Source organism: Ursus americanus, chromosome 25 (assembly GCF_024610735.1).
Source record: "Ursus americanus isolate L20-20 chromosome 25, mUrsAme1.1.p, whole genome shotgun sequence".
NCBI classification, from domain to species: Eukaryota; Metazoa; Chordata; class Mammalia; order Carnivora; family Ursidae; genus Ursus; species Ursus americanus.
The window spans coordinates 45,084,425-45,110,944 of record NC_142151.1 but is presented as its reverse complement, the minus strand read 5'-3'; the positions used below and the strand labels follow the sequence as shown (position 1 = coordinate 45,110,944).

At 55.8% G+C, this 26,520-nt stretch overlaps 1 protein-coding gene across 3 annotated transcripts; it reads left to right on the top strand.

Moving 5' to 3' along the window:
* The first annotated feature begins 2,287 nt into the window (after window positions 1–2,287).
* ITGA5 (integrin subunit alpha 5) lies at window positions 2,288–23,517 on the top strand. 3 transcript variants are annotated; one of them, XM_087855895.1, is made up of 30 exons: window positions 2,288–2,777; window positions 9,339–9,469; window positions 10,843–10,955; window positions 11,090–11,210; window positions 11,394–11,455; window positions 11,544–11,589; window positions 11,855–11,980; window positions 12,195–12,239; window positions 12,382–12,425; window positions 14,163–14,219; window positions 14,411–14,463; window positions 14,768–14,976; window positions 15,261–15,452; window positions 15,677–15,722; window positions 15,897–15,998; window positions 16,191–16,246; window positions 16,378–16,532; window positions 16,848–16,985; window positions 17,120–17,187; window positions 17,566–17,716; window positions 17,801–17,893; window positions 18,037–18,116; window positions 18,198–18,296; window positions 18,401–18,506; window positions 18,720–18,872; window positions 19,627–19,713; window positions 19,793–19,906; window positions 20,514–20,615; window positions 21,209–21,331; window positions 23,245–23,517. In XM_087855895.1, exons 1-30 carry the CDS (start codon window positions 2,401–2,403, stop codon window positions 23,284–23,286), a joined length of 3,291 nt encoding a protein of 1,096 aa, XP_087712021.1. In that variant the 5' UTR covers window positions 2,288–2,400; the 3' UTR covers window positions 23,287–23,517. The 3 variants fall into 3 exon arrangements, with proteins under 3 accessions (XP_087712021.1, XP_087712020.1, XP_045656806.2); XM_087855894.1 differs by lacking the exon at window positions 23,245–23,517 and adding an exon at window positions 21,986–23,086 and having other exon boundaries at window positions 2,289–2,777; XM_045800850.2 differs by lacking the exon at window positions 23,245–23,517 and adding an exon at window positions 21,986–23,086 and having other exon boundaries at window positions 2,290–2,777; window positions 18,216–18,296.
* Window positions 23,518–26,520: the final 3,003 nt, after the last annotated feature.

The following is a 26,520-nucleotide window of genomic DNA, read 5'->3' as shown; positions in this document are numbered from 1 at the left end:
CCCCTCTGCCAAGCAGACTGTGATTAATAATAGTCATCACAGCAAATCATTCCTACTGAGCGATGAAGGGACAGAGGGTACCAGAGAGGTCAGCTCTGAGAGACAAAACAGTGACACTTGGAGACATACAGGCCAGGCCAGAGACAAGCTGAGAGATATACAGAAGAGAGAAAGCTGAGAGGAGACAGAGCATTTAGAGGTCAGTTAGCTAAGAAGAAAGGGCATTGGGTTTAGAGTCAAAACATTTAAGTTCTAGACTCACCCCTGACTGGCTAGCCGTGTGACCTTGGATAAGTCACTTCATCTGTCTACACCCATTTCCTCTTCAAAAGAGAGGGTTGGGCTGATAACCTCTAGGTTAATCCCCTCCTGCCTGACCTTTTTAGGCCAGCTTCCAGACCGGGAAGGCTGTGCAGAAGCAGCTCCAGCTAGGAGGGAACCCCAAGCCAGGCCCGACCCGGAAGCAGAGGAAAGCAGAGCCAGGCAAAGGCAGACATGGTGAGAGGAAAGGCAGGAGGTGTTGGGGCCACTGGGAGAGGACTTATAAGGGCAGAGAGAGCCAAGAGAGGAGGGATATTGGGGAGAGTAGAAAAGCCAGCCAGAGAATGACTAAGGGGCTCCCGGTATAAACAGGAGCGGGGACTGGACAGGGAGGGGGCCTGTTTGAGTTGGCCAAGGCTGGGGGCGTGGAGTGAGGAGGAGGACTGGGGCAGGACACTATGTCCCCTGTCCCCCACCAGGGCTCCTGGGAGGAGCTGAGTCACACACCTCCCTCCCTATGCCCCTCCCCACCCCCACCCCAAGCTCCCAAATCCTGGGAAAATCTAAAGAGTTTGTGCCGGGGCTGGAAAAAAAAAAAGAAAGAAAGAAAGAAAGAGCTGGGTTCATACACTTGTGCTTTGCTGGGCTATTCGGCAGTCAGGCCGCAGCCCCTCTCCTCCCAAAAGGGGTTCTCAGCCCTTGGCTTGAGCAGTTTTCACCTAGAGGTTACCTTGGCGGCAGTGGCGTGCTTAGATTCTGTCCCAGAGATTCCTCGGGTTCCTCGCCTAAGAAAGGCTCAGGACCTACAGAGGTGACAGTGGGATGGGGGCCAGCATCACCCCACCTTCTGACCAGCTGGCCTCTCCCTTGGGTTGCAGCTGGCTCTGAAGAGGGGCTTTTAAAAAAACAGCTGGCTGATTTGAGACAGGAAGTAGAGTAGCAGAATGAGGAGGAGACTCGTGTGGAAGGAAAAAGCATTGATTCTGGGCACTTTCATTCTGAGTCCTTCAGGCCACAGTGGGGCAGGGGCCTGGGTAAGAGAAGGGGCAGGGTTTGATTTAGGGGATTATTATTCTAGAAGGGGAGAAGTCCTGGGGGGAAAAGGCAGGAAGGGGGCTGGGAAGGAAAGGTTAGGAGAGAATCTAGGCCCCTTGGTCCCCCTCCCCCAGACTAAGATAAAGACTAGAATCCTGAAAGGTGATCTCATCACACAGAGCCAGGGCTGGGGGAAGGGGTGGGCAGGGGGTCACCGCCTTCCCGTGCTAAAGACTCCTTTTCCTCTACATCCACAGGGGATCAGGGCATAATGGGGTCCTGGGTTCCAGCTCCCAGAACCTAAAGGTTGGGCCCCTTTGCAAGACACCACCACCACCCTACCCCACTCTACAGTTCTTCAGGTTTGTAGGAATCTGGCCAGTTTGATCAGCAAGACGCTGAGGAGCCAAAGCACCCCTTCCCAACCACTCCCAGGCTCTTGGTCAACTGCTAGATTCTAGGGAGGGTCTCAACAGAGGTTTCCATACCCTACAACCAAGCAGGGGGTGTCCCGGAGCAGAATCTCCTGTTGAGTGATCCCAAACTCCTGGGTTTTCAATTCCAGCAGCTTGGAGGGAGGGGGTGAAGGGGCAGCAGAACTCAAGGAGCCCTGGGGAAAGTCCTCCATCAGATCAGGCTGCCTGGGAGCGCTCTGTACCTCAACTCCTGGGTCCCAAATGCAGCCGGGAACCCAGGCACCCAGTGGCCGGGGAAGGCAGGGGGGAATCCCAGTTGGCTAGATGTCAGAGGTGTCTCCTATCTCTTTAGACCCCAAAGTCTCCTTCCTGAAGGAATGAGGGAGACCCCCACACACATATACAGGCTCCCTCCTCCCTCCAGAGGTGATTCCTTTCCTCATTAGGAAATTCTCCGCTCCCTTTTTCCGACTCCTTTTCCGAGCGTTTACGTTGTACATCTGGAAAGGAGGGGGAGGAAGGAGGGGAAAGCAGAGGGAAGGAGGGGGAAGAGCCCAACCCGCCCAGTCTGACCCAGTCCAGACAACCGGCCTCCAGCTGGGTCTAGGGAGAGGGGAGTGCAGAGGTGCGGCCCCCCCACGCCCCTTCGGGGTGGGGGGCGCGGGCTCAGCGTTCCAAGGACCCAGGAATGCCCCCCCGCCAGCCCCCCCGGCAGGCGGGGCGAGGGCTCAGCCGGGAGTTTGGCAAACTCCTCCCCGCGTTGAGTCATTCGCCTCTGGGAGGTTTAGGAAGCGGCTCCGGGTCGGTGGCCCCAGGACAGGGAAGAGCGGGCGCTATGGGGAGCCGGGCACCAGGGTTCCCTCTCCACGCCGCGCAACTGCGCTGGGGCCCCCGGCGCCGACCCCCGCTGCCGCTGCTGCTGCTGCCGCCGCTGCTGCTGCTGCTGCCGCCGCCACCCAGGGTCGGGGGCTTCAATTTGGACGCCGAGGCCCCAGCTGTACTCTCTGGGCCCCCGGGCTCCTTCTTCGGCTTCTCGGTGGAGTTTTACCGGCCGGGAACAGACGGGTGAGTGGGGAGGGCTGGCGGCGGGGTGGGGGCTGGGGGGCTGGGGACTGGGGACGGGGGCGCGGCTGGAGTATGGAGGGGACCAAGGCTTGAGTTTGAGAGGCGGAGTTTGGAAGGACTAGGGCTGGAGTTGGGGGCCCGCGCGGGAGTAGGGAGGGGACAGTGGCCGGCGCGGAGCCGGGCGCTTGGAGTTTGAGATCAGTGGGGAGACGTGTGTGGGGTGGGGAGAGGACACGAAGCTGGAAGCCGGAGAGGTCCGGGCAAGGGTCTCGGGGCCAAGGGAGAGGAGGACGCGCGAGCCGAGAGCAGCGGGTCTCTGGTTGAGATCTGTGAGCTGCCGGGACCCGAGGCGGATGCTGGCGGAGAGGGGCGCGGAGGCCGGGAAGGGCTTTTTGGAGCGCTGGGGGACCTCGGGACCCCTGAGGGCCGTTGTGCGGAGGGAAGACGGGTCGAAGCAGAGTGAGCCGCGTGTAGCAAGAGGGGAGCCGGGGACTGAGGGGGTCCAGAGGTTAAATGGGGACCAGCCTCATTCTCCCCTCCCCCCTCCGCTCAAACTGGGAAAGACCCGGGAGGGGGATGGCGGCTCCCTCCCCTTTCTCCTCGGGCCCCTACTCCGCCCTCCACCCCCAATCTCCGTTCGGACGAGGGGACCCGGGAACTTGGGGAGAGTCCCGGGACCCTGGCCCTGGGGGCGCCGGCGCTAGGGCGGGCTTGGCCAAGGGCGGGTGCTCGGATGTGTCGGGAGGGGTGTGTGTGCGCGCGTGAAGGGGGGTGGGCGGTTTCCCTCTTCCTCTAGCTCTTGGGAGGAAGAGAAATGCCGATTTCCTGTAGCTTGTCGGCTGGAGCTGAACTGAGACCGGACTCAAGGGCTGGGGTCGGAAGCTGGGGAGACGCGGGCTTGCTGGGCCCAAGAGCGTCATAACATAGGACATCGAGGACTGGGGAAGTCTCAAAGGAGGGTCCTCGTTCCCATCTCAGCAGGGTGACAAGCCGTCCGGACCCTGAGAGCCCGGATAATGGGGAGCCCACAGACTTGGGGAAGCCGGAGTTAGAGCTGCGGCAACCTTGGAACAAGGGTGTTTGTTTAAATGTGGGGGTTGGGAAGCAAGAGGAGAAGGTACCTGCCCCTGGGCCGAGCCAGGGACTCCCAGCTGCCAGATTCTTGATCCTCCACAGTAACTGGGAAATCCTCCTTCTCCTCGTCTCTGGGCTCTGAGCTTCCCACTAGTCCCGACCACCACCACCCCAACCCATAGTGTCTCGGGGTTTGGTAGGACCTCTGTCAGAGGTGAGCTGTTTTTATACATGATACAGTTAATTTAGCTCTACTCATTTTCTTTAGTTTTTGGAGAAAAGGGGTTAATCTAGCTAATTCAATGGGGGGGCAATTTTCTCCTTTGTCTGGAATGGGAAAAAAGAAAGATGGTTAGGCCCCAGCTGTTGGTTCTGCGCTATTCAAGGTCCCCACCCAACCCCCACCCCACCCCCCTGGCCTCCTGCCCAAACCCCATTGCATCACCCTGGCCTGGAGCCTCTGCCAGGCCTGGCCTCCCCCAGGCCCCCTCAAACTGCTTACCACAACCCTAATGGAGTACAGAAGAGGGAGGCAGGGAGGAGATGGGATCTTCCCCCCTTATCAGGGTAAATCCAGTGGTCTGGCTCTTAACCTTCCTCATAGCCCACCCCCACCCCCACCTAGCTAAAATGTCATCTCCCTTTTAAAAGACTCCTTTAAAACATCTGGACTTTCACACACTCCCATTCCCTAGGTGTCTGGCCCCTGGGCTGATCCTACAGTCCCTAAAGCAGTCTTCTAAACCAGGACCCAGCCTTCTCATCTCCCCTCCCAAGAGAACCCAGGTGTCCAGCTTGCACTCCTCCCCTCTCATTTTCTCCTACAATACACCCTTAGAGTAGGACTCTGAACAATCCACCTCCCCAGTGACCTCCCTTCCACCACAGCTGGGCCTTCAGCCCCCTCCTGTGCACAGGGGACAAACACAGCTCCCCGACCTGGGGGCCATCGCTAGAGAGGGCAGACCTCAGTGTTCTTGTCCCTGCAACAGCTCTCACAGGGGCCCGGAGACAGCATCAAAGGGCAGGGTGAGCCTGAGACGGGTTACATGGTAAGAAAGGGCCACGCTTTGAGTCAGACAGTGCTGGGGGGGTGCATCCTGGCCCCACCACTTGTTCTCTGTGTAACCTGGGGTGAGTTACTTTTGCTTTGTGTTTAGTGGTGTTTCGTGAAAATCAGACACCCAATTTATGAGGCTGTTCTGAGGACTAAGTGAGACAATATATACGAAAAGCACCTGGTCCATAGAAGCTGATCAGTACATGGGAGGCTTGATTTTTCCAGGATAGCTCTTCTCTATTTCTGGTTTTCTCCTCCCTGGATATCACCTGGTTCTTTGTCTGACTTTTCCCCCATTTCTTTTTTTTTTTTTTTTTAAAGATTTTATTTATTTATTTGACAGAGATAGAGACAGCCAGCGAGAGAGGGAACACAAGCAGGGGGAGTGGGAGAGGAAGAAGCAGGCTCCCAGCGGAGGAGCCTGATGTGGGTCTCGATCCCAGAACGCCAGGATCATGCCCTGAGCCGAAGGCAGACACTTAACCGCTGTGCCACCCAGGCGCCCCTTTTCCCCCATTTCTTACTTGCTTCTAGTATTTATTCATAGTACTGATAGTAATAATGGTCCTTCACATTCCTTACACTGTCATATCAATTTTTCCATTGGATTGTTAACAAAAATCCTTGCATTAGATATAGGAAACACTATTGTGCTGTTTTATGTACATACATACAAGCTGAAACTTCAGGAATCATCGAAATTGGCTTAGGGACCATTCAAGGGCAACCCATCATTTTATGGGGAGAGAATCCAGAGCTTGGAGAGAAGTGACTTGGCCCAAGTCATAAGCTGGAAAGGTGCCCAGCTTTCTTCGCCCAGCTCCTTCTTCTCTTCTGGTACCGGCACTGCCCCAAGTAGAACAACTCTTCCTCTCCAGCCAGCTGGGCATATCTCTTGGGAATGCACTGGGGGATCTAGATGTCCTCCTCTGACCTGGCCAGGGCGACTGTAGGACCTGCCGGAGCTGGGCCCTGGTCCACTTGCTACTCCCCACCCCCGACCTTGCCAGGCCAACAGAGTCAAACAGTAACCATGTATTGAACAGGAACTTGGTTAATCAGAAGCCTGGCTGGGGAGATAGTAGAGGGGAGAGAAGGGGATACGTTGGCAACAGGGTAGACCAGAATGTTGGCCTAGGAAGAAGGATTCTTAGCTTCTGGCCCTTGTGTCAGGAAGGATTCTGAGTGACCTTGGACATGTTACTTAACCTCTCTGGGACTTAGTTTTCCCATCTGTAAAATGAGAGCATGGAGCTAAGTCAGCAATTTTTTAATTCAAGCTTTTCCTTTATTTCCTTTGTTTTTGTGTAAATTCAGACACTATCTTACCAGGGCATTCTAGGGGAAAGAGCTTGCTCTAGAAGAAGATGGGGAGGACTGTCGGGACCAAACCGGCCTCCCCAGACTCCATGTGGCCAGCCTGAGGCATCTACAGGACAGTCTTCAAACCACGGGCTGCCCTCGGTGGTGCCTCGCAGCTGTAGTAGCCTGTGTCTCCACGAGCCAATTCTAGACAAAAGTAATTATGGCAATTCTTTCTTCCCATGAACTCTACATTTTAGAAGAATTTATCTGCCAAATTGCTTTTAGTAAGGCATAATTAATTCCTTTTTCCTGTTTTTTTATCAACTAAAAGAACAAGAAGACAGCTATAGCTGCCAATCAGAGCTTCTGACCAATACGTGATAACCAGCTTCCCCACATGTTGATGTAATCTTAGCCAAAAGCAAATTCACTTGAGGTTTTAATTAGCCCAGCCACCTTATCAGGTGAATGCACGATTTCCATTAGGCTTTCTGAAACATTGAAAATAGCCCAAGGACCCTCCATCGTTACCTTTGTGGACCCCTAGGAGAGCCCAACTCCCGCAGGATTTAGGAAGCAAGAACTAGGAATGGGGGAACAAGGATAAGCTAGGTGACGGGGCTGCTCTCACACCAGGCACTTTGCTTGGCACATGGAGGAGGGCGCTATTACTGGGATGCAAAGGCCACTGCACCCGCAGGTGTAAGTCCCAGATGGGGTCCAAGTCTGTGTCCCTTGCCTGTATGCCAGATCTCCTGCACTCCCGCACAGCACAACGTATACACCCCCGGCCCATGAGCCTGTGGGCTTCATAGGCTTTGTAAGGCCCCTCTCACCTTCCAGCCCTGCCAGACTCCAAGCTTCTTCTCCAAGCCATCCAAGGCTCAGGTCCTCATCAAGAGCAGGGGGTGTTGGAAAACTGGGAGTGGGCACAGGATCTCTTGGCTGCCACCCTGTGCTCTCCTGGAAATGGAATATCAGGGCTTCAGGAGGCTTTCAGTTAAACTGTTCAACCTTTGGGGCGCCTGGGTGGCACAGCGGTTAAGCGTCTGCCTTCGGCTCAGGGCGTGATCCCGGCGTTATGGGATCGAGCCCCACATCAGACTCCTCCACTATGAGCCTGCTTCTTCCTCTCCCACTCCCCCTGCTGTGTTCCCTCTCTCGCTGGCTGTCGCTACCTCTGTTAAATAAATAAATAAAATCTTAAAAATAAAATAAAATAAAATAAAATAAAATAAAATAAAATAAAATAAAATAAAATAAAATAAAATAAAATAAACTGTTCAACCTCTTCACCTAGAGAGAGAGGGAAAGGGTATCACCCAAGTCCACACTGAGCTGGTGCCAGACCCAGAGCTCTTGACTCCTAGTCCAGTGCTCTTTTCACTGCCTCCTGTACCACAGCTATTCTCTGGGGCTGCGCCTGCTGAGGGAGGCTTGCACCCCTCTCTCCTCACCCAGTCCTGGGACAGTGCGACCTCTGCCCCCCACCAGCCTCACACACTGGGCCTGGCAATTGACTGGGTCACTGTACCTACCAAGTAGCCAGCTCCCACCCCCCAACTGGATGTAATGCCTGAGTGAGAGGGGTGGGGCCTGGCGGGTGGGAGACAACGGAGAAGTGAGAGGTTGGAAACAGACAGGAAGCCACAGGCAGTAAACATTTCCTGTCCCCAGGGTAACCAGGGCTCGCACCCCACCCCCCTTCACTCCAGGAACTCTCCCTCCCTGGCCCCCTCCTATTCCTCTGGACCCTGCCTTCTCCCTCCTCTCTTCTCATCCTCCGGCCCTCCCTGCCCACTCCACACTCCCCACGTCAGTCCCGTGGCCCTGCCTCCTTGGTAGCCCCATCCCCTGTTCCTCTTGAACCCCATGCCTCTCACCCCTGCCCCACCTGGTCCTCTTGGAAGACACCCCTAGCTTTCGGGACCTCTACCATACTTACCCACTTGGGCTCTTTCCTGGTAAGGAAGGCTAGGGAACATACCCAAATATCAGGGAAGAGATAGTACTGGGAATGTTGAAAGCTGAAAGAGGCCAGAAACCAGTAGAGATGGAAAAGCCCAGGATCTGAGATCGAGAGAGAGACAGAGGACTCAAAAAACCGAAACGAAGAAGGCAAGGAGTCACAGCGGCAAAGGGACAGAGACTGAGGTGCAGTGCCAGAGCGGATACAGGAGAATAGAGGCCAAGCTGGCAGGGACGCTGCTGACCCCAGGGACTGGGTCCAGTTGCCCCAGGCTGCCAGATGCGGTCATTGGGGGAGACCCTGAAGGAGGAAACCAGCAGGGCTGATGGCTGCATGGAGGCCTTGGAGCCAAGGGACCTCAAAGCCTGTGGTAGAGGCAGAGCCAAAGGCAGGAAAGATTGCCCAGGACCTTAACCATGACCACCCGTGACATAGGACCCCCCCCCCGCGCCCCCGGCAAAGGCAACTTTCTCCTCATTGTCTCGAAGCACCGTGTTCAGAATCAAGACCCAGCAGAGCAAGATCTGAATTCAGACTCGTAGGGATGGTGTGTGGGAAAGGGGTTCTGGGGTTGAGCAGAAACCTAGCCAAGATGGGGAGGTCTTCCCCAGAGCCCAGGGGCAGGCAGGCCCAGGAGAATCTGTCTTCACCATCCTCCCAAGCTCCTCTCTCCACTTCTACTGACTGATTTCCAAGACTCACATTTTCCTCCTACACGCCCCAAGGCTGGGCAGCCGGATGCCTGGGTCTTGGCCCGGAGAAGGGCTTTGGCTTGGGACGGGAGGGTAGAAGCTAGGTGGGAGGACCCCGGAGCTCCAGGGGCTGCGTATCCAATCCTGACAGATCCATGGGGGAGATGGAGAAGCTGGGGTACAGGCCTTCCGCCCCTGTTCCCTTCCCAGAACTGACTCTGGTTCCTCCTCTCTCTAATAACAAGGGAAGGTGGTGGAGGGGGGTGGTTGTGTTAGTGACAGCGGCACATGGGGACCACCTGACTCCAGCCTGTGCCTCTGGCATCTGTGGCATCTTCTGAGATATAAATACAACCCAGGGGGCATCTACCCCACCCCCAGCCCGCCCCTGGCCCAGAGGCCTGGGGAGACTGGAGGAGACCTAGGAGTCCCTCTGAACGCCTCTCCTTTCCCCTCCGCAGGGTCAGCGTGCTGGTGGGAGCGCCCAAGGCTAACACCAGCCAGCCAGGAGTGCTGCAGGGTGGTGCTGTCTACCTCTGTCCCTGGGGCGCCAGCCGGGTACACTGCACACCCATTGAATTTGACAGTAAAGGTAACCGCCTTGGGTAGGCGGGGAAGCTCCGAAAGCGCCTGGGGGTGGGACTGCAGCTTGGGGGCGGGCCGAGCGGCGCCCGGAGCGAGGGGTGGAGCCTGCCCGGCTCGGTGGCCACGTGCCGTCCCAGCGCTCTGGCGCGCGGGGGCTCAGCTCCGTGGAGCAGCCGTGCAGCGGCTCCCCGTGGCACTCATACCACGTTCCCAGTCCAGCCCAGCCCAGGGAGGGCGGGCATGATTCAGAAACATGTGGCTCTCATTTCCCCTGAATCACCCACAACTCTGGGAGGCCGGGGCAGCAACACAGACAAAGACAGGGAGAGTCCCACAGACTTTTCAGTTCATCCGACGAAGCACTGACTCAGTGACGGTGCATGCCAGGCCCTGTGGCCGTGCTGCGGGGACCGGAACGCGATGAAACCACTGCCCTCGCGGGTCTGGAGTAGATGCAGAGGTGGTGGGGGCGAGGCGCAGGGAGCCGGAGGAGAGAGAGAAGTAACAGCTGACGCTTCCAGAGTGCTGGCTCGCTGTTGGGCGCACTTTGCACACTTTAACTCGAGTAATCCTTACAACCCCGGGGTGAGGTACTATCCCCATTTCATAGATGGGGAAGCGGAGGTTAAGTAACTTGTCCAAGGCCGTGCGGCTTTATGTGGTGGAGGGGGGACATGAACTTGAACAGCCTGGCTCCAGAGGTAAAGACTGGGGTGAGGGGACAAAAAGAGGAGAGATAAAAAGACGAGACAATGGCAGGGGCAAGGAGAAGGTCATGAAACAGGCTTGACTTTTTTTTTTTTTTTTTTTAACCTGAAAGACAGATGAGAATCAAAGGAAAGAAAAAAATTGTCCTGGAGAGGCAGAGCTAAGGCTTGGAGAGACAGACAGACAGACAGATGAAGGGAGAGAGAGAGAGAAAGACGTAAGGGGACAGAGACCCAGATGAGAAAGGGGATGGACCAAGGTGTTGTTAGAGACACAGACCCCGGTTTGGTTGGATACGGGGAGCCAGAGGACTGCCCTCGAGGGAAATAGCCTTCCTCCCCCGCCACCCTCCTGCCTGCACCTTACCGCAGGCGCCCCTGGTCCAGCCGGTTAAGGAGACACGGGGGCGGGGGGCAACTCTAGAAAGCCTAGGTTCTGTGTACACGTGTGTGTGTGTGTGTGTGTGTGTGCGCGCGCGCGCACACATGTGTCTGGGGAAGGGGTGAGTCAGGCTGCACAAAGCAGACTCTGAAGACCCTTCCCCACTCCTCCCAGTGAGACGTGGGGCTCAGGATTTGCAAGTGCCTGGGCGCTCCCGGGCTGAGTGTGGGGGCCACTTGAGGTCTCAGCCGTCCACAGCCCAGCATGACTCCCTCTTCTCACTTCTCCAAGGCTCTCGGATCCTGGAGTCGTTGGTGTCCGGCCCAGAGGGAGAGGAGCCTGTGGAGTACAAGTCCTTGCAGTGGTTCGGAGCGACAGTCCGAGCCCACGGCTCCTCCATCTTGGTGAGGCCCGGCGGGCTCGGCGGTGTGGTGACTAGGGGACGGGCAGTGGGTGACTACAGTGGAGCGCAGGCCTGAGGGAGAGAGGGGAGGCCCCCATCGGACTAGCCTGAAGCCCGTCCTCCGGGCCCCGCCAGGCCTGTGCTCCTCTGTATAGCTGGCGCACGGAGAAGGAGCCGCTGAGTGACCCCGTGGGCACCTGCTACCTCTCCACAGACAACTTCACCCGAATTCTGGAGTATGCGCCTTGCCGCTCAGGTAGGGCAAGAGGGGCACGTGCCCCATGTCTGCCTTCTCTCTGTGAGTCCCCGCCCCACCCCAGTTAGCCCTTCTGATCGCCGTCGGTCCAGTGAGGTCCTTTCTCTGGTGCCCCCAGCTCCCTCCCTCCCCAAGCTCTCTCTTCTTTGCTGGGCTCCTTCCCACCCCCTTCTCCCCTCACAGATTTCAGCTGGGCAGCAGGACAGGGTTACTGCCAAGGCGGCTTCAGTGCTGAGTTCACCAAGGTGAGAGGGTGTCTGGGAGGGAAGTGGCCGCGGGTCGTGTCACACAGGGGTCAGGACCAGATGTGGACTCCTCTCCTTCCCCCTACAGACTGGACGTGTGGTCCTCGGTGGACCAGGGAGCTATTTCTGGCAAGGTAAGTCCTTCCTCTGCTTTCCCTTCGTCCCCTGGCACACAGCCTCTCGTCCCTCTTCCCGCCTCAGGTCACCGTCCTTCCCGCTCCTGCCCCTGTCCCGAATCTCCTCTCCCTTTCTCGAGAAAGTATATATCCTTTTCCACCATCCTCCACAAGCTTCCCTTCCCTGAACCACATTTCTGCAGCGCCACCCCGTCGGCTCCCAGTGCCCCCCTTCCCCGCCACCTCCTCCTCCGTCCACCCAACTCCTCGTGCCCTTCCCCAGGCCAGATCCTGTCTGCCACCCAGGAACAGATTGCAGAATCCTACTACCCTGAGTATCTGATCAACCTGGTGCAGGGGCAGCTGCAGACCCGCCAGGCCAGTTCCATCTATGATGACAGCTACCTGGGTGAGCGAGCAGCTGGGGAGGGAACTACAGGGGAGACCTCAGGGACTGCTGCCCCGACTCCCCCCACTTCTCTTCTCCCACTCAGGCACCCGCAGTCCCTCCTCCATACTTGTATGCAGGCCACCTATGAAGGCCCTGTAGGGGTGGGGAAGGAACTGGGGGATGGGCCACAGCAGAGGGGTCCCCACTTACATCCACTCATCATGTCCCCCAGGATACTCTGTGGCTGTGGGCGAATTCAGTGGTGACGACACAGAAGGTGAGTGTGTCCCCAGGCTGGGGCCAAGGGAGGGGATGGATGGAGCAGACCCAGGACCTGGAGCCACAGGAGCTGAGACCCCATTCGTTGTCTGATTCTCCTTTCCCCACCCTTAGCCCACAACTTTCTCTTCTCTTTGCAGACTTTGTTGCTGGCGTGCCCAAAGGGAACCTCACCTATGGTTATGTAAGACGCAGCTTGACCCTCCCTCCCTCCCTCCCCTTCCCCTCCCCTCGCTGATCACAAAGAACTCTGCATGGCAGCTTGTGAGGGTTCAAAAAATGGATCAGAACACGGGCTCTGGAGGCAGACCTGGGTTCAAGTAGTGGCACTTATTCTGGATGAATCATTCTGTTATTTATTCATACCCTACTTCATTCCGTAAAATCCTTAAACCTACTTAGCCTCTCTGAGCCTCATTCTTCTCTGTATAATGGGATAATAATAGTTCTGACCTCACAAGGCTCTTGTAAGGCTGCAATGAGATAATGCCAGTGACAGCACTTGTGAACTCTTAGGCAGCGTACAACTGGTAGCTGTTATTATTAGCCCGTGACAAGTGCTTTAAAAAGGACATAGATAAGAACGCCATAGGAGTTCATTCAATTAACAACGCTTATTAAGGCAAGGTAAGAGATGAGAAGATGAATAAGACACTGTACCCCCTCTCCTAAGGTGCTTCTAATGGAGGCTGTAAGATAAGGGGCAGGTGCAGCTATAATCTCAGGGACAGCAAGTACTCCCCAGCCCCTGGGGCAGCAGGCTCTGCCCGCTCGCTCATGGTAGCAGTTCCTCACAACAAAAGCTTATGGGGCTAGATAATACCATGCGCATTTTCCACATGAGAAAGCTGAGGCTCTGCGACCAGGCAAGTGGTTTAAGATCACCCAGTTAGTAAGTGGCCGGAGAGAGATTTAAAACCAGATCTGTCTTATTCCAAAGTCAGCCTTCTTTCTGCACTGTGATAAATTTCAGAAAGGTGGTTAAGAGGATATAGCAGTTTAGGGGAAGGAGTAACCTCTTTTTAGGGCAGGAACGGACCAGAGACAGTTCTATGAAGGATCCGTGGAGACGAGCCAAGAGGGCATCTGGGACAGGAGCATGAAAAGCATGGAAGAAAAGGAAAAGAAAGGCCATTGTAGCAGACTCGTGGTCTGATTAAGGATGAAGAGAGTAAGGAAAGGTTGAGGAAAACAGATAGGTTGGGGCCAGATTCCCCAGGGCCTCAGAGGACCAGGCAAGAAGTTGAGAATTTGGGCAATGGCTGCAGGGAATTGCTGTGGATTTCCAAGCCAGAAGTGTGCCTCCTGCATCCACTCTGGGACCATCAGTTCATCTGCTGCCCTGGAGGCAGGGTGCCGAGAGGCAGGGAGACAGCTGGGGGCCAGCCAGCAGTCCTGGGAGAGGAGTCCCACCAGAGTAAGAGCAGCGAGAGTGGGGAAGAGGGCAAGGAGTCAAGGGCCAGTCACTAAGGGGGCAGAGGGGAGCCAGGAGTGTTGGTGGTTTGGGAGGGCTGGGGGTTGAGGAATGACTGAGGTCTGCACGTGCGTTCATCATTCAACTAATGGTTATTGTCTCCTGCTCACCAAGTGCTGCTTCAGGCTCCGGGGAGAAAGCAAAGAACAAACCCAAACTCCTGCCCCCACTGATCTTACATCCTAGTGGGTAGAGATGGACAACGGACAGATAAATATAAAATCTGTCTGTAGTTGGCCAGTGACATGGAGAAAACTAGTGAAGTTGCCATGTGATGGAGCTCCCTGGCGTAGAGGTGGGAACGTGGAGGCAAAGTCTGGAAGGAATTAGGAGACAAGTGGTGTCTCTAACAAATGCCTCCCCCCGGGGAATCCCACACCCATTTGTCCTCCACCCATGGGATGGTCTGGGAGTCCAGGACCAATGGGTGTATTTCGTCGTCCCCAGGTCACCATCCTTAATGGCTCAGACATCCGATCCCTCTACAACTTCTCAGGGGAACAGGTGAGGACACCCCCCACACACAGCCCAGCTTGGCCCTCTGCCAACAAGTCCTAGCCCTAATCCAGTAAGCTCAGCCCAACTTCTCAGGCTCCCTGGAGTCTCTGACCTCCCCCCACAGTCCCTGTAGATCCTGTCGCGTGACCCCCCCTAGTTCTGACCCAAAGCTGCCCCTTTGTTGACCCCCACCTCAGATGGCCTCCTACTTCGGCTATGCAGTGGCTGCCACAGACATCAACGGGGACGGGTGAGTAGCGGGAAAGGGGCACGGTGCGATGCCCTTCCCGGCTCCAGGACTGAAGAGTGGGAGTGAGACAGAAAAATACAAGCGGAGTTTTTCTCCAGGCTTTTTCTCTGGATTCTCCCCCAGTGCCTGCCTTCGCCTTGCTCAGGAGCAAGGAGAGAGCTGAGAGCTAAAGACCTCAGGGCATCTCACTCGGGTGGGAGGGAGCCTGGGATCCAGGATGCCTGGGATTTCCGGGCAGCGGGACTGAGGAGGGGAGGTGGCAAGGCAGGGTGTCGGGACACCTGGGTTTTCCCCCTCCCCTCAGGCTGGATGACTTGCTGGTGGGGGCTCCTCTGCTCATGGAGCGGACTGCGGACGGGCGGCCTCAGGAGGTGGGCAGGGTGTACGTCTATCTGCAGCACCCAGCTGGCATGGAGCCCACACCCGCCCTGACCCTCACCGGCCATGATGAGTTTGGCCGATTTGGCAGCTCCCTGACCCCCCTGGGGGACCTGGACCAGGACGGCTACAATGGTAAGTGCCATGGGCACAAGGAGCAGAGGAGGAGTCTGGGGCCTGAGTCAGAAGGAATCTGAGGAGACAGTGGCTGTCAGCTAAGATACCCAGACCCCCAGTGACTCCCCAGGGAGGTTGTGTAAACTCTAATCCCTATGTCTTCGTCTTGGGAGTTGAAGAGATTAGAAAACTGGGAATAGCAGATGGGGAAAAGGAGGATCCTGGCTTCTGGGGTCTGGTGGTAGACATTCAGACTCCTGGATTCCCGGCCTCCTGACTGGTGTGTGTTGTGTGTCTTGCAGATGTAGCCATTGGAGCTCCCTTTGGTGGAGAGACCCAGCAGGGAGTGGTGTTTATATTCCCTGGGGGTCCTGGGGGGCTGGGCTCTAAGCCATCCCAGGTTCTGCTGCCCCTGTGGGCGGCTGGCCACACGCCGGACTTCTTTGGCTCTGCGCTCCGAGGAGGCCGAGACCTGGATGGCAATGGATACCCTGGTGAGTGGTGGCTGAGGCCTCTTTCACCTCAGAATTCTCTAGGTCACAGACCCCTCCCCCTCCTCTGCACTTTCCTGAGCTCCTGGGTACAGTTCTAGAATAATGCCACCAGATGGTGCTGTCCCCTCTCTTGGGCCTCCTCCGAGCAATGACAGAAGAGGGTTAGGAAGGAAGGACCCTGATTTGGGGCTTGCTGTAAGGGGTAGTTTCTTGACTTCTTGCAGATCTGATCGTGGGGTCCTTCGGTGTGGACAAGGCTGTGGTGTATAGGTATGAATTCGAGGGGGCGGCCTGGGAAAAGTGGGAACTGGGGAATTTCTCAATAGGGCTGAGGTTGGGCAAGTGTGCAAAGGACACTGGCTTCCTGGGGCTTGCGCATCAGCTTCCTGTGCCCTGATTCCAGAGAAGTCTCAGTTCTGTTGACCCCGTATCCACTCTTGGCAGGGGCCGCCCCATTGTCTCTACCAGTGCCTCCCTCGCCATCTTCCCTGCCATGTTCAACCCAGAGGAGCGCAGCTGCAGCTTGGAGGGGAGCCCTGTGGCTTGGTGAGCTGGGGCCCGGGAGGTGACAGGGAGTGAGTCTGAAATACCTCAGTCCGTGCCTGGGAGTGGGCAGAGAAACCAGGTCTGTGGTAGGGGACAAATGCGGGTGTCCCAGTCTGGGTCTGCCTGGGAGTAGGTGGGGGATAGGATGCCAGCTCGTTGGCTACACCAGCTTTCCTCTTGGTCTTCCTCCAGCATCAACCTTAGCTTCTGCCTCAATGCTTCTGGAAAACACGTTCCTGACTCCATTGGTGAGGGAGACTTCCAGAATCTCTGAGGCCTTGGGATGGGGGGGGGGGCTGGAGACTTGGGCACCTCCCTTCTCCCTGCATAGGGTTAGAGGGAGAGACAGATTCTCCTGAACCTCTGTTTCTGGCTGCAGGCTTCACGGTGGAGCTCCAGTTGGACTGGCAGAAGCAGAAGGGGGGAGTGCGGCGGGCACTGTTCCTGGCCTCCAAACAGGCGACCCTGACCCAGACCCTGCTCATCCAGAATGGGGCTCGGGAGGAGTGCAGAGAGATGAAGATCTACCTCAGGGTACGGCCCCAAGGGCGGGGACCGGACTGGCCTGGGGAGGGTGTCAAATAGAACTGGGGCCCCTCTTCAAAGAAAAGACATGGGGAGATCCCAGTGAGAGGCTTGGGACTTTGGGGGCTGAGGAAAGGGGCCCTTCTTTCTGAGGACCTGGGAACCAGGCTGTCAGGGCCTCGGAAGCAAAGAAAATGGTCAAATGTGGACGCCTGGATTCCTGAGGGCCCTGAGTGGACAAAGAGAGATGTGAGGGGCTGAGGAGCAGGACCCTTAGGTCCCCGGTGTCCTCTGATACAGCGAACGCTCTCCCCGCCCCCCCAGAATGAGTCAGAGTTCCGAGATAAGCTCTCCCCGATTCATATCGCCCTCAACTTCTCGCTGGACCCCCAAGCCCCTGTGGACAGCCATGGCCTCCGGCCAGTCCTACATTACCAGAGCAAGAGCCGCATAGAGGACAAGGTGAGGAGAGGTGGGGGAGAGACGAGACCCGGGAGGAGAGAGCCCCCGGTACCCGGAGCAGGGCCCTGGAGGGGGGAGCCTTCGGCCCAGGAGGAGGTCTGAACTCCCCCACTCAAGGCTATCCTGCTCCCCAGGCTCAGATCTTGCTGGACTGTGGAGAAGACAACATCTGTGTGCCAGACCTACAGCTGGAAGTGTTTGGGTAGGTGAAGGCCAACATCAGGCTGGGGGATTCCAGATGCCAAGATCTCATGGTAGGACATGTCGAGTCTGGAAGCACCTGGCGCCTGAAAAAAGAGAATAGGGACATACCAGCAAAGCTGTGTGACCTTAGGAAGTTACTCAGCTTCTCTGAGCTTCAGCTTCTTGGTCTGTAGAGTGGGAATGATAGCATCAATTTCTCTGCCTTTTTGAAAGGACTAATGAAATAATCTACATAAAACATCTGGCCTGGTGCTGGAACTCCATAGAGTTGGAACTCAGTAAATGGCACCTATTATTATTATATTATTATTACGGCTCATTGTCCTGGTTTGGGCATTAATTTCCTAATGTCCCTTACCCCGTGTTTCCCCTCCAGGGAGCAGAACCACGTGTACCTGGGCGACAAGAACTCCCTGAACCTAACTTTCCACGCCCAGAATGTGGGTGAGGGCGGTGCCTATGAGGCCGAGCTTCGGGTCACAGCCCCTCCAGAGGCCGAGTATTCCGGGCTCGTCAGAAACCCAGGGGTAAGAGGGAGCTCTCAGACTCGGCTTGGGAGGGGACCTACCAGAGGGGCACCAAAACCTCACCCATACCCACCCCACCTCCAGAACTTCTCCAGCCTGAGCTGTGACTACTCTGCTGTGAACCAGAGCCGCCTGCTGGTGTGTGACCTGGGCAACCCCATGAAGGCAGGAGCCAGTGTAAGTCTGGCACAGGAGAGGATCCGAGAGGGCGGTGACAGCTTGTCCAGAGCACAGCGGTGGAATAGGGAAGGGGGCTGGAATTGGAGTGCGGCAAATGCCCAGTCTAACAGGCTCCTTTGTCCCCCCACCTTGCCTCACAGATCTGGGGTGGCCTTCGGTTCACAGTCCCTCACCTCCGGGACACAAAGAAAACCATCCAGTTTGACTTCCAGATTCTCAGGTAGGGAGGGGATGGGACTGGGCGGGGTGGAGCCTGGTGCAGGGGGGCATTGTCCCTGGCTGGGCTCCAGCACCACCTCAGTCTCTCCTCCGTCCTCAGCAAGAATCTCAACAACTCACAAAGCGAAGTGGTTTCCTTCCGGCTCTCAGTGGAGGCTCACGCCCAGGTCTCCCTTAATGGGTAAGTGCCCAGGCACACTGGGGCCTTTCTGAGAGGGGAGACACTTCTAGGAAAGGATGCATATAGGATCCCTTCCACCGTCCTCTAAACCGCCTCCTCCTTAGTGTCTCCAAGCCTGAGGCCGTGCTATTCCCTGTGAGCGACTGGCATCCCCGAGACCAGCCTCAGGAAGAGGGAGACGTGGGCCCTGCTGTCCACCACGTCTATGAGGTGAGGAATGGTAGAGGCCGGGGGGCTGGGTGCAGGGCAGGCTGCTGGGAGTGGAGGGGCTAGAGAGGATTTCATCCTCACCTACTGATTTCCTCCTTCACTTCTGAGATAGGAGACATGCAGCAGGGGATAGTGGGCCATGGTGACCCAGGGTCTCAGTAGGGCAGAAGCCCTCCTCTCCTCCTCAGGACGGTTGTGTTCCCCTCTCCTCAGCTCATCAACCAGGGCCCCAGCTCCATTAGCCGGGGCATGCTGGAGCTCAGCTGTCCCCGGACTCTGGAAGGTCAGCAGCTTTTCTACATGACCAGGGTGACAGGACTTGGCAACTGCACCGCCAGTCACCCCCCCAACCCACAGAACCTGGAGGTGAGAGGCCTGGAGACTGGCGTGGGAGGAGGGACCATGGCTGGGGAGGTTGGGGAAGGTCACCGGAGGCCTGGAAGAGCCAAAAGGATGTGCCTGAAGCTAGACTGGAAGAGGGGCAGAAGAACCACAGACACCTCAAGGCTATGGGAGGGAAAAAGAGTCCTTTACACACTGCCTGAAATATCCCTCCCTTACTTCTTGCGCTGGGAGACTTCTAGGGCCCGTCTCTGTCCCACCTTCTCTGGGAAGCCATCTTCAGACCTGTTTCCCTGGGCCCTAATGCCTGGTTTAAAGCTTGTTTACTCATTGGCAACATTAGAGTAAATGAGTGTCTACACTGAACATTGTTATAGGCTCAGGAAATACCTCACTGGACACAACGAACAAGGTCCCCACTCTCATGGAGCTTACATTGTAGTAGGGAATAATAATTAAAATTGAAAGGGGAGGAGTGCCTGGGTAGCTCAGTCAGTTAAGTGTCTGCCTTCAGCTCAGGTCGTGATCTCAGGGTCCTGGGATCGAGGCCCACATCCGGCTCCCTGCTCAGTGTGGAGCCTGCTTCTCTCTCTCTCCCTCTGCCTCGCCCCCTGCTTGTGCTCTCTCTCTGTCTGTCAAATAAATAAATAAAATCTTTAGAAAAAAGAAAAAGAGAGAGAGAGAGAGCAGGCTGAAGCTGCTCTGGAGCCCAGCTGCTGGCTGACCTGGGTGCTGTGACGAGGTGGAGAAGCAGCTAATGGTCTCTTCCTTCTTCCAGTTGGATCCGGAAGGTTCCCAGCACCACCAGCTACAAAGACGGGAAGCTCCAGGCCGCAGCCCAGCCTCCCCAGGACCTCAGGTCCTGGTAAGTCAGATTGGGACTTAGGTTCTCAGGGCCACCAGAACGGCAGAACTCCAGGTTCAAGCCTCTTCTTTCTTCCCAGAAATGCCCCGAGGTGGAGTGTTTCAGGCTGCGTTGTGAGCTTGGGCCACTGCACCGGCAAGAGAGCCGAAGTCTGCAACTGCATTTCCGAGTCTGGGCCAAGACCTTCCTGCAAGTGAGGGAGCCTTACCTCCACCCTGACCCTTGACCTTCAGGCTGGCCTGATCATACCCTCCCTGTCCCTACTGCCCCAGCCGCCTCCTTTGGTGAATGGGACCCAGCCACTCCTGCTCCCCTCCCTCACCCTTGTTTAGACAAGGCTGTGTGTCCTTTATGCCACCTAGTGGCCACACTGGGAGTGACAGCTTCCCTCTCCAGGCCCATTCAGAGGAGGGAGAACTGGAGGGAGACCAGCATGCAGAGAATGATAAAAAAAACAGAGAGATGGAAGATGAATCCATAGTGGAGAGACAATCAGATGTAGGAATAGTAAAGAGCAGTCATTTATTGAGCAAACGCTGTGGGCCAGACAGTGTCCTGGGTGCTTGACCCACATTAATGACTCAAAAAAAATTTTTATTGAACATGTAGCCATCTAATTATCCATTATTTAGTTATAAGTATTTAATTACACACTTGTTGTCTCACATAAGGAACACAGATATTCAGGAGAGGATGAATCCAGAATAGGGAGAGGTCACAACCTGAGCCAGATCACGGGGAGCCCTCTGTCCTCTAGCCCCCAAGAGGGGCTGCCCTGAGCACCTCTTCCCCATTCACAGCGGGAACACCAGCCATTTAGCCTGCAGTGTGATGCCGTGTATGAAGCCCTGAAGATGCCCTACCGAATCCCGCCGCAGCAACTTCCCCGAAAGGAACTTCAGGTGAACCTGGGCCAGAGATCTGGGCCAAGGAAGCTAAGGCTCAGAGTACTGGGCCTGGCACTAGGACTGGGACATGGGTGGAGGCTGGCCTCGTTATTGTAAAAAACACGTACTGAGCATTCCCATGTGCCGGGGCCTGTGCTGGGTCCTGGGGAATGTAACAATAAGCAAGGTGAACAGAGTATCTTCACTCTTGGAGTTCACAGGCTAGCGGGCAATGAGAACACAGTGTGACAAGTGCCAGGATATTTATGGGAACACATCAGAGGGACACTTAAACTCAGTCTTGCAGGGTCAGGAAAGGCTGCCTGGAAGAAGTGGTGTTTCAGCTGAGACCTGAAGAATAAATAGGAACTACCAGACTAATCAGTCAGGAAAGGTATATTCTCTGGGGAGAGGGAATTAGCAGGTGTGAAGACCCAAAAGTAAGAGATAATAATGCACATCTTGGGAATTTAAATTTCGAAGTTCAGACTTCCGCTAGCCCAACATGGGAGGTGAGAGGTGGTTTAGGTCCGATGGCAAGTGGGAGCCAAGTGTAGGGTGGGGAGAACTAATGGCTTCTCGGTGACTTCTCCTGACTTGCTCCCTAGGTGGCCACGGCGGTGCAGTGGACCAAGGCAGAAGGCAGCCACGGCGTCCCGCTCTGGATCATTATCCTAGCCGTCCTCGTTGGCCTCCTGCTCCTCGGGCTGCTCATCTATGTCCTCTACAAGGTCAGCCACGTCCTCCTGTGACCAGGCCACTCCCTCCTCAGGTTCTGCCTTGAACCCAGCATAGTCCCCGGCATCTATCCCCAGACCAGTTCTCCAGCCACACGCCCCCTCCTCTGCCCTGGCCACTCGCATGCCGTCCTGACCCTGCCTGTAGGATCCTGCCCTTCATTCGACAGCCCCTAGCTTAGAAGGAGTCTCTTGACTCAAGCTGATGTTCGCCAAGACTTGCAAATCAGTGCCACTCACAGGTGGCAAACGTGTGGCATTAGTGCTATCACTTCCCCCCAAAACTAATGGCAGCCTTCACTAATTGGCCATACCCTGGTAGTAGCCTCAGAATCCTTCTCAAGAGGCAGCCGCTACTAAGCATTCAGATGTAGAACTTGAATTCAAACCTGTTTGCACCCCTGGCCTGACTGGGGGCGACTTTGCAGCACTGATGAAAGAGCCCTGTGTGCCGAAAGCACTCCGCACTTTAGCTCTTCCGGCCCGTTGGACCTATTGGAGAGGTAGTCTCAACAGCCAGGGTTAGGCCACTTTTGCAAAATGGGGAGATTGGAAGCACTAGAATCCTCTTCATTTCCTCTTGGGATAAGAACTGGGGAGAAATGGAAGCCAGAATATCTCAACTCTCCCTCCTTACCCCCTCCTCAGCTCGGATTCTTCAAACGCTCTCTCCCATACGGCACCGCCATGGAAAAAGCTCAACTCAAGCCACCAGCCACCTCTGATGCCTGACTCGTCCCGATCCCAGACTCCCAATCCTCAAGACCCAGTCCCCCCACCCTCAGTCTACTGACAGGGAGGGGGCTGGGCACTTCCTGAAGGTGCTGAGGGCCAGGGAGAAGCTCCTCTCCCCAGCCTAGAGACATACTTGAAGGGCCAGAGCCGGGAGGTGAGGAGCTGGGGATCCCCTCCCCCCATGCACTGTGAAGGACCCTCGTTTACACACGCCCTCCTCATGGATAGGGGAACTCAGATCCAGGGATAGAGGCCCCAGCCTCCCTGTAGCCTTTGCATTTTGGAGAAAGTTTCCTGAAAACAACTTGGAACCAGCCCTGGGGAATCCAATCCCAGTTCTCTGGGCCAGATGTGCCACCAGGACTTCCTGTCCAGCTCCAGCCTGCAAAGATCTATCCTCAGTCTTGCCAGAGATACACAGGAAGCCCCCAGCTAAGAACTTGGAACCCAGGGAGTGAGACCTGGAAGCTCTGGACGGCCCCCACCCTGGTGGGCCAACAAGGAACACTAACTGTGGATGGTGCCCCAGGCCCAGCTCAGGACAGATCCCAAACAAGGATCATGCTGGCTCAGAACCAGCTCCAAGGGGACTCAGAACTCTAATGGGGCCAGATCGAACCTGGGGCCTGGGGTTGATCTGGGACCCAGACTCAGACATTGGTAACCTAACCAGGCAGATCCAGGACTACATCTGAGCCTGTTGCAGACCTGGGCCTGGAGGCCCAATCCACCTCTGTCTCGGAAGTAGTCGGGAATTGCCCAGGACCCTGAAGGGGCCATGATGGTAACAGATCTGGAACCTCAGCCTGGTCAGGCGCAGGCCCTCCCAGTCCCCCAGAAAAAGGGGAGCCCACTGTCCTGGGCCTGCAGGATTTGGGTTCTGCCTACTAGCTGCACTGACGCTGCCCCTTTCTCCCTGCCCAACCTCCCCTCACCTCAGCTCCGGACATCCGGGACTTATTTAAACTCTGTTGCAAGTGCAATAAACCCGGCCCGGTGCCCCCACTGACCAGAGCTGGAATTTGTGTCCTACCTACTCTTTGCAAACCCATCCTGGAACCAGATGGCTTGATGCATAGGAAATGTCTGTTTTTCACAGCTTCTTTCCTTAAGGAGTCAGGAGTATGACCCCCAGGAACTATGGAACTACATTTTGGGTTCCCTTCTCTTAGGTGAAAGAAAGAGATGATGGAAGAGTTGAAAGGAGGGCTTGACTCCTGCCCATCATCCAGCCCCACCAGATTTGGTTCCCAGCACCTCCCAGAGAGAAGAAAAAGAATCCCTTCTCCTTGGGTTTAAGCATTAAGGGAAGAATGCAAAGCGGGAGGGCCAAGTTGAAGATGGGGGAAGATGGTCCAGAAGACTCACCTGGGCTTCTCTACATCAGAATAATGAAATGGCTTGAGAGAAGAAACCACAAAATGAAATCAGAAGAAAGCCAGTTAGAGTTTTGTTTTGTTTTGTTTTTATTGCTCATTGTACAGTGGTAGGTAGAGAGGGTGTTAAATAGTTTACATACGTTATTTCATTTCTCTATCATTAATCCTGTGAAGTAGGTACAGTTAACCCCATTTACACAAGGGAAAATTGAGGTCCAGAGAGGTTATATAACTCGCCCAAGGTCACCCAGTGAGTGCCAGAGCAGAGTCTAATTCAGCCTTGACTGACCGCGAAAGCCCTCATTCTTAACCAACAAGCCCTAGGGTCTTTGAAGAGAAATCGAAGTGAGGGAGCCCCTCGGGGTCCTCTGTCTTTTCAAGGCCAGTCCTAATGTGCCACAAGAGGAAGGAGAGGGGTGCTGAAATTCTAATGGATTGTTGGAGACAAAGATGGCTATGTCATGCTAGACCAGAATTCGGCCACCAGAGGGCAGCATGCCCACAGATTTATGGGAATTTGGGGCGGGGAGCGCCTGAAGTCCATCTCCTCTTTCCCCCCTCACCTGGGCTATTCTTATAAACTTAGGCTTCTGCCTAGCAATGCCTGCGTCACCTTAAACATACCTCTCCTGGGAGACCAGGGCTGCTGCACACTCACATCTGTGACTTCTCGATAATTGTACCTCAGAACTTCTTTCCAGAACCTGTAGATGAACAGGGACTGATAAGGAGGAAGAGACCTAGTTAGGCCAAGAGCCGCCCAGTGTTTCCAAGGATGGCAGCTGATGCCTAACAAGGCACCGGGAATTCTCAAGGAAGGAAATCTCATATTCCCCTGCTTGGGGGAGGGGTGGGATTGGCCTCAGCCAAACTCCAGGGGCCAGATCTGAGATTTCTTACACTACGGGCAGGAGGAAATGAGGAAGGGAAGCGAGCTGTGCGGGGTATTGGGCTGGTGTCATGGGTGTGTCTGTAGTGCCTGTACCCCTGGTTCTCAGAGTGACAAGGTCTCTCCTGAGGGTACGCAGTATAAGAGAGGAATTCCTTGGGCTCAGAAAGGCCACAGTGGCCTCTAGCACCTGCCTTCCTGCCCCTGAACGGTACTTCTCAGGCTCTGGTCTGTTTCCCCTTCCAAATCTCCCAGCCCCTCCAGAGGATGCCTGCCTCTCGTCCCGAGACTTGAGCCATCCAGAGGGACAGGAGGGTAGGGGGCTAGGAGGACTGAGCCCTCTCCTCCTCTGTTTGTGCAGAGATGGGAAGGAGGCCCGGGAAGGGAACAGAGCAGCTGGGGGTGCAGGGAGGGGGAGGGGGCTCAGGAGAGGCAGCTGGCAGGCGGGAAGCTGATCTGGGGGTCTCAAGTTTCTTGACATCAATTAGAGCAACCGGCCTGGGCTCATTAGTAGCCCGGGGTGCAGGACTCATCAATAATGAATTCACCCCGCACAACTGCCCCCCCTCCGCCCTGCCTGCAAGGTCACCCCGCCCTCCAGCCAGCTGCCTCACCTTGGTAGGTTAAGCAACCCCTCTTCTGAGACCTCCCTAATTCAGAGTCCTTGGGGGCAGTGCGGGAGGATTGACAAAGCGGAGGGCCAGGGGGTCTCTATCACCAATCAGCCACACCTACTGTTGACTCTTGTTTGTTCTGGGTCCACCAAGGAGGGGAAGAAATAGGAAGAGGCAAGAAAGTCCGGGTGGGGGGCAGTGCAGGACGTAGGTTGGATAACAGGGCCTGGGGAGAAGCAGGCTTTGTGATGGCTGAACAACGTGGTGGCAGGTTGGAGCTGGAGTAAAAGGACCTCCTCTGATTGGCTGGGAGACCCTACATTCTCCTCCAAGGCCAGATTTGGACAGCAAAGCCACAGTCCCCTGAGATCGCTGGGCCTCTGGATCAGAACAAGACCAAGGCATTGGAACCCCCAACATTGTCTGGCCCTTGAGCTGGAACATCTTTTCTTCAAAGCATATCAGTGGGGTAAAGGCAAGCGACTGCTGAAGTCCAGAATCAGGAACTTGAACTTCTGGTACCTTAATCAGCCATCTAGTCCCACTTCCCTGCTGAACCCGGGAATGCCAGTCCCCAATCTCCCTTCCCCTCCTTGACTGTTCGAGACTCCGGTCCTGCCACCCTTCCACCAACCTTTTCCTACCTGCCTCCACCCTCCGTAAATCCCAAGCGTTCTAGTTCCCAGTCACACCTCCTCTCCCTGTGGCTGGGCCTGGCCTGAAGCTGGCTGCATGGCATTCTGGGAAGTCCTCCTGCCGCCTTCCCTCCTGGGGCAGGTAGAGACAGGTCCAGGCTGTAGCAGCGGCATCTTCCCCAGACGCCCAGACACTTCACAGACTTCCAGACTCCAGCCTCGTGCTGGGGTCCCAGTTGCTTACCTCTAATCAAGTCACCCTGTTAGTCCCTAAAATACATCTAATGTCCTGCACGGCCCCCCGACATTCTCCCCAGCCCATACATTCTTTTTTTTTTTTTTAAGATTTTATTTTTATTTATTTATTTGACAGAGATAGCGACAGCCAGCGAGAGAGGGAACACAAGCAGGGAGAGTGGGAGAGGAAGAAGCAGGCTCACAGCGGAGGAGCCTGATGTGGGGCTCGATCCCATAACGCCGGGATCAGGCCCTGAGCCGAAGGCAGACGCTTAACCGCTGTGCCACCCAGGTGCCCCCCAGCCCATACATTCTGTCCTGTTCTCCATCCTCCCCTCCACCTCACCAACACCCCAACTAGTCCTCTTCAATCCAAGCTCACCTTAATGGGGAAGGCCCTGGGTTTGGGCCCTGATGCCTGATGGATGCTCCTATCCCCACCCCAATTCAGGTCATCTGTACAGGGTTGAGCCTCAGTTCTAGATTTTGAATCATCTTCTGGTTGCCCTAAAGATCACAGTTGCAAGCTTCTTTTTCCACTTCTTTGAGTCCATTGATTGCAATCTCCTCACTCAGACCTTCCCTAAGGACCTAGGCATTTGAACCCTAGCCAGAGATCAACCTGATCCACTGTCAGCCCATTTCACCTCTGAAACCCAGCCCCCAAATATCCTGCTCCAAAGTCAGAGAGACA